Source organism: Neolamprologus brichardi, chromosome 7, assembly GCF_056152115.1.
Source record: "Neolamprologus brichardi isolate AB-2024 chromosome 7, ASM5615211v1, whole genome shotgun sequence".
Classification (NCBI taxonomy): domain Eukaryota; kingdom Metazoa; phylum Chordata; class Actinopteri; order Cichliformes; family Cichlidae; genus Neolamprologus; species Neolamprologus brichardi.
The window spans coordinates 61,328,620-61,341,529 of NC_142110.1; the positions used below are offsets into that span (position 1 = coordinate 61,328,620).

General features: G+C 38.5%; 1 protein-coding gene across 1 annotated transcript; it reads right to left on the reverse strand.

Moving 5' to 3' along the window:
• Nucleotides 1-1,698: 1,698 nt before the first annotated feature.
• reep5 (receptor accessory protein 5) lies at nucleotides 1,699-12,364 on the reverse strand. The gene is made up of 5 exons (XM_006797389.3): nucleotides 12,143-12,364; nucleotides 11,765-11,858; nucleotides 6,433-6,571; nucleotides 2,629-2,797; nucleotides 1,699-1,998 (listed from the first exon to the last, which is right to left on the reverse strand). The coding sequence occupies exons 1-5, from the start codon at nucleotides 12,258-12,260 to the stop codon at nucleotides 1,949-1,951; spliced, it is 570 nt and encodes a 189-aa protein (XP_006797452.1). The 5' UTR covers nucleotides 12,261-12,364; the 3' UTR covers nucleotides 1,699-1,948.
• Nucleotides 12,365-12,910: the final 546 nt, after the last annotated feature.

Genomic DNA, 12,910 nt, shown 5'->3' on the forward strand with positions numbered 1-12,910 from the left:
TGATTCAATGCAGAGGAGTCTATTAACACATTTTGAGTGAGAAGGGTGAATGAAGAAGAAATACTAAATGCATCATGGGAATCCCCCAGCAGAGCAAAAACCTATTGCAGCATAACTAAGGGAGGATTCAGGGTAACCTGATCCAGCCCTAACTATATGCTTTAGCAAAAAGGAAAGTTTTAAGCCTAATCTTAAAAGTAGAGATAATGTCTGTCTCCCAAATCCAAACTGGAAGCTGGTTCCACAGAAGAGGGGCCTGAAAACTGAAGGCTCTCCCTCCCATTCTACTTTTAAATACTCTAGGAACAACAAGTAAGCCTGCAGTGTGAGAGTGACGTGCTCTAATGTGGTGATATGGTACTACAAGGTCATTAAGATACAATGGAAACTAGTTTCTCAGCGTGGATATGGAACAAATGGAAGAAGTAGTCGTAAATATTTGTTTAATATGTGCGTTGAAGGACATATCCTGGTCAAAAATGACTCCAAGGGTCCTCACAGCATTACTGGAGGCCAAGGTAATGCCATCCAGAGTAAAAATCCAGTTAGATACCATATTTCTAAGATTTTCAGGGCCGAGTACAATAACCTGTTTTATATAAATTTAGAAGCAGAACATTTAGAGGCCATCCAGGTCTTTAAGTCTTTAAGACATTCCTGCAGTTTAACTAATTGGTGTGTGTTATCTGGCTTCATGGATAGATAAAGCTGTGTGTCATCTGCATAGGAGTGAAAATGTACACAATGCCTTCTGTTGATACTGCCTAAGGCAAGCATGTATAATGTAAACAGAATTGATCCTAGCACTGAACCATGTGGAACTCCATAATTAACCTTAGTGTATGAAGAGGACTCTCCATTTACATGCACAAATTGGAGTCTATTACTCACTCGAATAGGATATTTTGGTCAACAGTGTCGAACGCTGCACTAGGTCTAGGTCTAGCAGGACAAGTGCAGAGATGAGTCCACTGTCAGAGGCCATAACAAAATAATTTGTAACCTTCACTAAAGCTGTTTCTGTACTTGTGATGAGCACAGATTAAAATCTGTTCCTTTTGTGAGCATTGTATATTAAAAAATTATCATTGTCGTATTTTTACATCCCTGTACAGGGACAGCTAAAAACACACTAGTAAATGAACTGGTTCTTATATAGCAGTTTTCTAGTCTAACTGAGACCTTAAAGCATTTACAGAACCTGTCCTCATTCACCCCCATTTATACAAGCACTTTTTTCCCTCTATGCGTTTCCTATATAAGTGCTCTTTATCAGAGTATAAAGCAACCTGGGTTTACTATCTTGCCCAAGGATATTTGGCATACAGGCTGGAGCAGACAGGGATCAAACCAACAACCTTCCAATTATTAGGTGACCTGTTCAACCTCCTCACATCCCAGCTGGATTTACACTATATATTAGACCCAAAGTGAATAGTTTTAACCTTTTTTTTTCAAAACATTTCATTAAGGGGATATAAAACACACAATTTGTTCCATTTGAAGTCTCTTACTAGTTAACATCTTTTCAGTGAGCTGATCAAACTGGCACCAAATATTACTTAGGCAGCGATAAAGGAAAAACAAAAGAACAGCAAAGTACATGAGTTGTCAGTAAGACCTGAGTCATATCAACTCCTCAACAGCAAAATGAATAATCTCCATCAAATCTGTTGTACGATCATTAACATTAGGAAATGGTTTTAGTAAAGTAGTTTTTATTTGGTTCAAGAAGCATACCAGGACTACCATACAGTTAAACTGAGAGCCTTCCAGAAAAACAAAACAAAACATGGAGCGGCTTTGATTGCTACAGTTTTACATTTAATATCACAGGCATGAAGCTTACAGATGTGTTCTGAATGGGTGCTGTAAAAACTGACATTTTCAAGGCAAAATTTCTTCAATTAGTCAGCTACAGAGCTGGCACTGTGGACATACTTCATTCTTAGGAGCTCTTCTTCTCCTCAAATATGAGGTTTGCTGTGGCTTTCCTAGCTGTGGACAAATCACAAACAAATACAAAGACACTGTCAGTGAAACTTAGTACATCAGTACTGCAGATGTTTGACTTTAGAAACCTGCAAAATGGCATCCAAGATCAACTTAATTTTAATTTACAACTACAAAATATAAACATGTCTAGTATGAAACTATTTTAAATTATGGCCCACCCCTAGTTTTGAGAATTTGGACCTTGTTGTGCTGTTGTTGTGTACGTTTGGTACAGTGGATGATATGTGAAAATCTTCTGTATTTTTTACTGAAAATGTTTCAATCCTTTTTCTGTTTTTGGTTGACTGTATTATTGGCAGTCAGCATTTTTTTTTAAAATAACTGAAATGTATACAAATTCACAAAATTACTCCCAAGCTAGAGAGAGAACTCAAGTTGGAGTATTGTCTGAGGTTTAAGTCTGTTTAATATCTAAGGAGCTTGAAAAGAAAGGCAAGTAGACTTTTTGAGTTTCTTCAATACGTTTCACCTCTTATCCGAGCTTAGCTAGCTGAATGTGAGCAGCTACGGTTAAATCTCTTGAAGGCATTTTTTCATTGCATCTTAAATAGGATCTGATATATCAGTTAGGCTCTTTTAGCAAACACTACACAATTATGATGATTTAGTCACCCTCATCCTTGAACTTGTCTGCAGCTTCTGACGCCTTGTCCTTGATGTTATTCACTACATCATCAATCTTGGCCTCGTTCTTGAGGAAGAATGGTCGAATGATGCGGTTATATATCTGCACCGATCCATTAGAAGGAGTTGGAGCCATACACCACACCAAGAAGACACACTGGGGGGAAAAAACAAAATTTCTCTCAAAAAATTAAAACAGGTATAGAATTTGGCACTAAACACAATAATAATAATATAACTTTCAGGCATTATGACCACCTGCCTAAACTGCTGGTCCCCCTTTTGCTGCCAAACCGGCCCTGAGTCATTGAGGCATGGACTCCACTAGACCCCTGTAATCATTTTGTTGTATCTGGCAGCATGATATTAGTAACAGAACTTTTAAGTCCTGTAGGTTGGGCCTACATGGATCGGGCTCGTTTACACATTACATTCTACAGATGCCCGACTGGATGTGGGGAATTTTGAATCCAGGTCAACACCTCAAAGTCATTGTTGTGCTCCCAACCATTTCTGCTTTGTTGCAGTGTACATTATCCTGCTGAAAGAGGCCCACCCATCAGGGACTACCGTTTCGATTAAAGGATGCACACGGTCTCGTACAATGCTTAGGTAGGTGATATGTGTCATGGTAACATTCACATGGATTTCGGGACTCAAGGATTCCCAGCAGGGAATTGCCCAAAGGATCATACTGTCAACTTGCGTTCTTCCTGTAGTGCATCCTGGTGCCAGGTGTTCCCCAGGTAAGCAACACACACACACACACACTAGGCCATCCACGTGATGTAAAAGAAAATACAATTTTTCAGGCCAAATCACCTTCTTACATTGCTCTGTGGTCCAGTTATGATGCTCACATCCCTACTACTGGTGCACTGGGTAGCGGACAACATTCAACATGACCCTGACTGGTCTGTGGCTTTGCAGCCCGATGCACAACAAACTGCTATGCACAGTATCCTGACATCTTTCTATCATAACCAGCATTTTTTTTTCTCCTATCATGACCAGCATTAATAGCAATTTCAGGTACAGAAACTCATCTGTTGAATTGGACCACATGGGCCAGCCTTTACATGTGCATGAATGAGCCTTGGATGCTCGTGACCAATGTTCCCTCTAAGCTGCGCGCGTGCGCAATTGCGCACTGCTTGCATGGTCTCTACGCACAGAAAATCTGCGTTGCGCACAAAAAAAAAAATCTAACCTGAATTGAAATTAAAATTAATACTTTAATAATTCTGTTTTGCAGTGTTAGCCAGTAAGTGACTGGCTCATAGTCCAGCCAATAATGCGATTCACATTCGTATATACGCAGCTAATCAACATCGTTGACAGGCTATGACAGCCTCCTTATGTGCCGACACCGGTGTTTTAGCTAGCAAAGCGGCGTGGCTGATGTGGAGTGAAGCCATGTTAATGACCAGTGTTGGGGAGTAACGGAATACATGTACCGCCGTTACATATTTAAAATACAAAATATGAGTAACTGTATTCCGTTACAGTTACCGTTTAAAAAGGTGGTATTTAGAATACAGTTACTTTGTTGAAATAAATGGATTACACGGCTGTACTTCCCTGTTTCATATTGTGGCGGGTCAGGACTGTTTGGGTTTTGTTTGACAGCTACGTTCTGTTGTTCCAGGCAGCGTTACGGTTGCCATGGTTACAGGGTGACGCTCTCTCTCTCTCTGCGTGTTTCCTGGGTGAGAGAGGCCTTTTTGTTGTTGTTGTGCTAAGCTAATAGGCAGAATGCTACCGGTATAGCTCTAAAGAATGTAGCATCATAGGCAGTGTAGTCCGTGCTGCAGGGAGAATGGACTGCCATACACGTTATGTGTCTGTGAGCGAGGGAGGGAGAAAAAGGAAAAGTACGAGCTGTCATCAAGCAAAAACGGGAGCTGGAAGCATGTAAATATAATAATAACCACTGCAGCCAAGAAGAGTGCCTGACGAGCCCAGTTGTGAGTAAGCTATTAAGACTCGACTGTACACCGTGTTCGCGTTTTCCTCCAAAACAAATAAGTTCAGTTGGAGCAGCCTTTCAACACCTCTCTCTGTCTCTCGCTAGCAAAGTTGACCCAGACAACAAAGTAAAGCTAGTTTTCGGCTACGAGCCCGACACAGAACCCACCGTATTAGCCAGAGGTCCCTTTACTATGGATCGGAGCCGCGGACCTTCAGTAACAGTAATAAATCACAGCAATAGTACATTCATGTAGTTGTAAACAGCATGATAATATATTAAGTAATCCAAAGTATTCAGAATACGTTACTCTCATTGAGTAACGTAACGGAATACGTTACAGAATACATTTTGGGGCATGTATTCTGTAATCTGTAGTGGAATACATTTTAAAAGTAACCTTCCCAACACTGTTAATGACAACGTGTACAACCATTGGAGATGTGAGCAGGACAGACGGAACAATTGACGGGAAAAGTGTGGACTTTATACCAGTTTTTAAATTGTGTTGATAGGCCACGTAAAACCAGAGTTATGATAAAAATATCTGCAATGTTTGGTTTCCTTCCTGAATACTATTGTTGTTTATATTTACTGCGGGGAGAAACGGTAAAAATGGCGTTTTATAAGGAAAACGCTCGAAAGCACTCTCCGCCTGTGAGCAAAGACAAAACCAAAAAAAACCCCACCCTTTTTTATTGGTCGAAAAATGTACCATGTTGACCAATCAAAAAATGATATGGCAATATGGCATTTAATTGTTTAGGAAGGGGGAAGTTTTAGGAGTGACAGCGGTGTTTTGAGATGTGAGAGATTTGCAACGTTTAGCGCAAATCTTGTGTAGTTAGTGTGTAGTGTAGTCAATAGTTTTGTTGTGTGTGTCAGAACAATGAGGCGACTGCTGAATGTTACAGGTGTTACAGCAGTGATACATCTCCTGTTGTCAGGCCTGCAGGTATCAGGCTGCTGTTCTCCTTTATCTCATAGTGGACAGAAATTATTTTTTGGAGTGACACAAATAATTTGTGTGGCATCAGATTTGATGCAGAACAGCTGATTGTTCTGTAAATAGTTTGAAATGTTTATTTAAAAAACGCCTTGGCTGCATTTTTAGGTAAACAGCTGCAAAAAACTTTGTTGTTTGCATAACTCAGTTACTTTTTTGAAGAAGTAACTATATAATTAATTGCCCAACATTGGTCATTATATATTGTATTTTGCTGACAGAGAGTTACAGGCTTTATATAAAAAAAAAAATTAATTAATGCTGGCGTGACCACAGTGCACACGTCTGCTGTTGCTCACAGTGGTCCAAGCCATCACAATTTGGCCTTTGTCGAACTCGCTCAAATCCTTACACTTGTAACAGATCAACTTCAACTTCAAGGGCAAAATTTTTATTTGCTCCCAAGAGATTCTCCGTGTTATTTACTTCACCTGTCAGTGGTCAAAATGTAATGCCTTATCAATGTAAGTGCCAGGAGCTTGTTTACTGTAGCCTGGAGAAACAATGGCTGCACAGCAAAGGCCTTTAGCTTGGTCTTTTAGGCAGTTTCTTTTGGACTTTTGTCCAACTCTCTCTGCAAGCTTGAAGATGATCAAATATTGCATATCACACATCCCCTAAAGCCAACATAGCCCCTTTACATTAGGCCTACTGGCTGCTGGTAAAACAGACCCCCAGAATAAGGAGCTTTGTTTACTCTAAGATCAAACACATACAGGTGAGATTTAACCCTGACTGAGTTTTTTCTTTTTAATTAATAAAGGTTTTAACACTAATTAAAATAAATAAGGACAGGCACAGAGACCAACTGGATTACCTTTCCAATATAGTACAATGGGAACCAGGAAAGGAAGATGTCAGCAAAAAACTCTGCCACACTGAAGACTCCATACACCACCCAGTAGGTCAGCCACTTAGTATCATCATCTTTGGTGGCACTTTCAATGGCCTTAATCCTGGGAAGAACAAAGACATGTTTGGTACTTCTTTTACACATACCTGTAAGCACTGTTCTGTAAGGACCATGAATGTGCACATGGATCAAGCTCATATCCTGCTTTCAATATGCAGCATGTATTGATGTATTCAAGCATCAATAATAAATTGAACAGACAATACCACCTTGTGAATCCATAGGATGAATACACAGAAATCGGCCTGTTAATCAATGGGTCATGAATTTTCATTTTCCTCCAGTAGTACCAACACATCCATTATATGTCATTAATACTTTAACTCACTTAGACTATATGGCCATTTGGTGAAAACGTGCATGGTGAGGTGTTCACAGAATTCATACATTTATACATCACAACAACATTTATACACACCATTAAGAATTTATCACACAAATGAGGGGTTCCTCTTTTTTTAAAATTCTATTATTGAAAAGCACCAGAACTTTACAGTGATGAAACAGAAGCTACAACATTTTGATCATGCTGTTGATACAGATTTTGTCTAATTTAGACATTTCATTGACATTTAAAATTATTAAAATGAAGCACAGCTACCATGCTCCACTTGCAAGGTGTCACCTGCCATAGGCAGTAATTTGGGATTCACAGTATTCATTAGTGGACAGCCTGAACTACAGCCTTTTCCCATTCTAATCCTAGCTAATCAATCAACCAACCAAACTTTTTTAACTCTGCTGCTCAACCCACAAATGCATTTCCCTTACAAATGTAGTACTATTTAAGGGTAAATAGACAGGATTTTCAACACCATATAATTTATTGCAGAGAAACACTGTTACACAACTAAGAAATAATCACGCAAATACCCAGGCAACCATGTTGCAAGTAATGGCTTAACTTTTAAAGAGCTGCTAGCTCTAGAGATTTCAGTTTAGTTTCGAAATAATGAGTCATTTCAAATAAGATTTACAATGTCAGGACAAAATAACCTGTTATAAACAGACGAGTTACAGTGAAGATAACATATGTTTGTACAAATAAACCTATGCAGATTATTAGCTCCACTCTGAGCTTATTGTTTAACGTTATTACTCTTTTCTTCTCTTGTACCAAATAATGTAACATCCATAATTTTGACTTGAGAAAATACTGATATCTTAAGATTAATAAAATGTATCAAATGTTATACTACATCAGACTCAATTCTGGTCACAATTCTGGGCACTTTCTATCAAGCTGTTTCTCAAAAATCTTGAGACAAGAAAAACATTCATAGTGACGACAGCAGGCCAACATGTGACACTATGCTGACTGCATGTACTATTAGCCCTGAGATTTTACTAGATAATATCACAATGATAAGAACTGTTTTAAAACTTTTGATGACAATTTTTTTTAAATGCTTTCTTTGTAAGTCACAGGGGAAATCCACTAACTTTATAGATGAAGATAATTTACAATTAATAGATGATAAATCTGTGTAGGTTCTCAGTCATCCAGATCATGGTAATCTTTCAGTTCCCAGAACTGATGAAGCTTCAGAACTGAAGAGTCTTGGATGAGAGCTGAAGCTTCTTCAAGAATCTCAAAGTAGTCGGGTTGCTTTTCTTTCCAACTGCCTTAGATTAGTAGCCCATTAAACATTTTTGTAACTCTGTGCAAGAATTGCTATAAAAAAGGCAAAACCTTACATCGCTGATACCCCGTTATGATGAATTATTTCCATGGGTCAAATGAAAATAGATCAACACTTGGACCATCTATATCTATCTATGTTCCCCTGTGTTAGCAGATGTTAAACCAAAAAGCTAGAAGCCAGGGGCTAATTAAGGGCTAACTACGGCAATAATTGATAAAAAGTCACCTCACATTAAAGAAAGTTCCTGGTTCAAAACTGGGCCTGTCTCAGTGTTGGGCCTGTGATGGACTGGTACCCTGCCTCTTATCCCATAACAGCTAAGACAGACTGCAGCTCCCTGTGACCCCAAATTGGATAAGTGTTGGGATGTTGACAATGCATTTCCATCCAAAACCCTTTTTTAAAACTTTTTCTTCATGACATGGCAGCATCTCCTTATAATTTCCTTAAATAACAGCACAAATTAGAAAATGGTCAGTATTCGTTTTACTTCCTAAAAGAGAGAAATAAAGGTTTTGGTAGCTATAATTTGGTAAATTGCAGCCAGATAACTCATACTATTTGGTGGAGTGCACTAAATTAAAGGTTGACAAAGCCAAAGTTGGTGGTGCAGACAGATAGAAATATTACATTTCTCTACAGGCAGCGAATTGGCTTGTTTAACATTCAGCTATTTCTAGCCATCTGTAGTTATTTACAGAAAATACATGGATAAATATATTTCAGTCTAATCGAATAAACAGGTACCATTTAAAAGAAAAGAAAACAGACTTCCACTGTAATGCTCTTATTTCTTTAAAGTGCTCCCTAGGTCTTTCAAGTGTCCTGAATTTGTATGGAGAAGGTGAGCAAAGGGTTACAACAGAGAGCCATCTGTAAAACACAGTGGAAACTGATTGTTCCAGGCTTCTTTTCAGCCATTGTTGTTGGGGATCTATTCAAAATGTCCTAAATACTTTTAACGATTCCTCCAAAGAGAACCAAGTACTGTATCAATATCACAGCCGGGCACATGCAGTGATTTGGGGGCTGGAAGCTGCTGGCCTTCGCTGAGGGATGGAAATCTGTCACCTTATGTGTGACAAAAGAATACACTGTAATTACACTGATGATAGAGCTATATAAGATGTGCTGAGATGTGCAGGCTTTCAGCATTTTCCCATAAAGTTGTGTGTTTTATTCCCTACATTCAGGCTCAGGTAGGGCTGTTCGATATAACGATATATATCGGATCATTTTACGCTATCGTTTGTTTCATGGTGTAGCAAAATAAACTGTTTACGGCAATATTTTTTCATCGTTTTGATGGTCACTGTAGTGGCTATATTAATTTATTAAAGTTCTCTCTTTATCTTATATTTAAAATAACCACACTCCTGACAGACAAGCGCCTGTTTTTATGGTTGTGGTTAACAACAACGACGGTAACAGCATCGCGTGTCCGCTTGTTTATGTTCCACATAAACCTTTCACAATAAAGCTCAAGATCCTGTTGAGACTTTTCAAAATAAACTGAATCACGTGAAAGAGCAGATTATTTACGGATGAGAATTAAAAAAGAGCCGCCAGGTGCTAAAACATAAACCTTAGACTCAAACGTTAGAACAACCCCACAGCACGCCGTGTAATAAATACTCACAAAGAAAACGGCGGCTGTTACAACTTATGTCTAAAAATGTACAGTTTCGTGCATCGGTTAAAACACTCGACTCCAGATACATGACGCGCAGCTGGAAACACTTCCCGCAAGACGAATTGCCCGAGATTCACAGAATTTACAGAAAATGTTACATTTTTGTGATTTATATCATTATCAGGACGATAGAATTCTTATATCGGGATATGCGATATTGGTCATATCGCACAGCCCTAGGCTCAGGGGTCATATGGTGATGTTGCTTTGACTGCATAATCACAATTTTAAAAATAGATATTAGTTGTCAATAATCTGTTGATTGCTTGGTTTAAAAAAATAGTCTGTGTTTGCATTGTCACTCATTAAGAACTGGTTGTCTCCCAATGACACGTTAATTCTCTCCTACCTGTCAGTACCTGGAGATTTGCACCTAAGACTAACTATATAATAATATAATATTATATAATTTTTATACTGCAGTATTAGATTGGACACTTTTTTTGCAGCACATTTATATTTTGTTGCATCTCTTGTGTCCCTTTCACAGTGCCAAATTTTTGACAATTAATCATAAAAAGTGATGTATTAAGATTAGTAGCAGATAAATCAAGTAATGCCAAAAAATCAGCAGGTTCTGCTATGACTGTTAATTACTTTGGAAAACCAGCACATACATTGTGAATTTCCCCAATACAATACCAAGCTGTGAATGAACGCCCCTCCACACTGGTTTTCCTAAATGCTGCTGCTTCTTCAGTTAATTGCCTCTTCACTGCGAACGACTGTAGCTACTCTGAAAAGGAAGACTCAAATCAGCAGTAGGGCTGGGTATCGTCACTGATTTCAATAACTGATTTGGTTCCGATTCACAAGGTCCCCATTTGATTCAATTCAATTTAATTTCGACTCAGACAGTCAGAAATATTATATTCTGATCATTTATCAGAACATATCCATTATTTATATCTATGTGGGCTATAAAAACAAAGCTGACACTTGTGAGACTTCATCAGAGGTCTAAGCATCACAGCAGATGTACTTGTGATTGTGGAATTTCTTTATTAGAGGAGCTACAGTATCTAGAGTCGTACCCAGTGAAGATGTAAAATTATTAACAAGAAAATCGACCTCTTTGAGAGTAGAGTTCAGGTAGCTGCTCTGCGCTATGCTGGCACATGGCATTGAAGAAGAGAACAGTGGATAATTTAAATCCTTAAACTTCATTACAACACTTTTAGAGAAACACCTACTGTGATGAAATCCACTCCCCACTGCTGTGTAATGACTTATTGTAAATTGAAATGTTATTAGGAAATGATCAGACAAAACTGGATTTTCTGGTAATACTGGTAAATGTTCAATTTCTATTCCAGATCTAGAGAGTAATTAACAGGTTAGGTTGGTTCTTTTACATTTTGAGATAAGCCAGTTGAGTATAAATAAATTAAATGCCATCAACGAATCATTCGTTTACTAATAGGGACTTACAGTTTAATAATCCTCAGTTCACCTCAGTTCACAGTTTTACTATTTGGTGCAGTTGTGGATATTATATTGTTCTCTCTTTGTGATTTTTTTAATGTTTAAATTGTTCTTTTTCTTAAAACTAACATTTTTGTAGGTGCTTATGTATTTTATTGGCATTGTTTGTTTGAGGAAAATGATCATTAAAGACTGCTGGAGGGCAAACGCACTCAAAAATTAAAAACTTTGCACAAAAGAGAAGCTTAAATATTAAGTAAGCCTACAGACTTATATCCTTTTGGAGCTTAAGCGCTACAGTACCCTAAATAAATCTCACAGGTGTGGTCATCTCGATTAAAGGAGGTTGTCCTTAGCGCTGACATGAACACAGGCCTTTTTATAGATTCAGTGACTTGAAAGCACAACAACAGGAGCAAATAACAGGCGATTAAGGCCATTTCCAAGTGTTCTGAGAACAACATATACTTACGATATGTAGGCTGGATACAGAAACCCGATGAGGTTACATAGCAGGGAGGCTCCGTATCCAAAGACCAAGTAAACTGCGATTACACCGATGACAGCTGAAACAAATGACACCACACATTTGTCAAGATTTTCTTCCCACGAATACATTAACCGGATCATACCTATATACCTATGTTACAACCAGTAACTACATTATGGAGACTACTTTTATAGTATCGAGCTGGTGATGTAAAATAAACACAATTTCTTTTGTTAGCTTATGGCTAAAGGAAACTGCAGCTAAATGTGAGTCTGTCCATCGGGCTTTTATTTCTTTTATCTGTGCGTCCCTCAGTGATGCGGACAGCCTCTGCCTCTCTTTCCACCCGTCAACACTCACCGAGAGCAATGTAGGTCCTGCTTACTCCGGTTTTTGCTTCCACCTTTGCCAGGACATCTGTCAGCAGATTCTTTTCATGGAGAAATTTTTCAAACCTTTCTCTGAGCCCCTGCGCCATGGCTGCACTTCCTGCTTAGCGGTGATGAATTACGAAACGATCAGAAACAAACTGCGCCACGCCTGTAACCTGACACGCCACTGTTCTCAGACCCACGGGCGTCAAAGTCAGAAGGGATGTGTGGCACATGCATCAGATCATATCCTTCAAAATAAAAGCAATGGCGCTGTAACGCAAACAACCACTTTGTACAAAAAACAATAATATAGACAACTGCTAGTAGGTCGATGTTTTGTGTATGTGTGTGCTGCGCGTTTAAAATAAAAACAACTGGCACTGTTCACATGCTCCTTTAATTATATGCGGTATAATAATTAATCAAGGATAAAATGTGTATTTCCCACTATTGCATTAGATTTTTTTCTGATAATTGTAGGGAGCATACATATTTACTTGAACAGTAAGCGGAAGTAAATGTGGTTACATGTACTAACTGTAGTGAACTTGATGCAGCTGGTAGCAACCAAAAAAAGGAAGCGGGTTGTTTCCACCAGTCTGTAGTCTTACAGGCATTGCAATAGTGTTATATACTCGGTAGAATGCTCAGAAACCTCTAGTTTATGGATTACAGACTTAGATATACGTCAGATATAGGTTAAGTCAGAAGCTGCTGTTGCTGCTGAAGAACTACTTAAATTAGAGAAATAGTG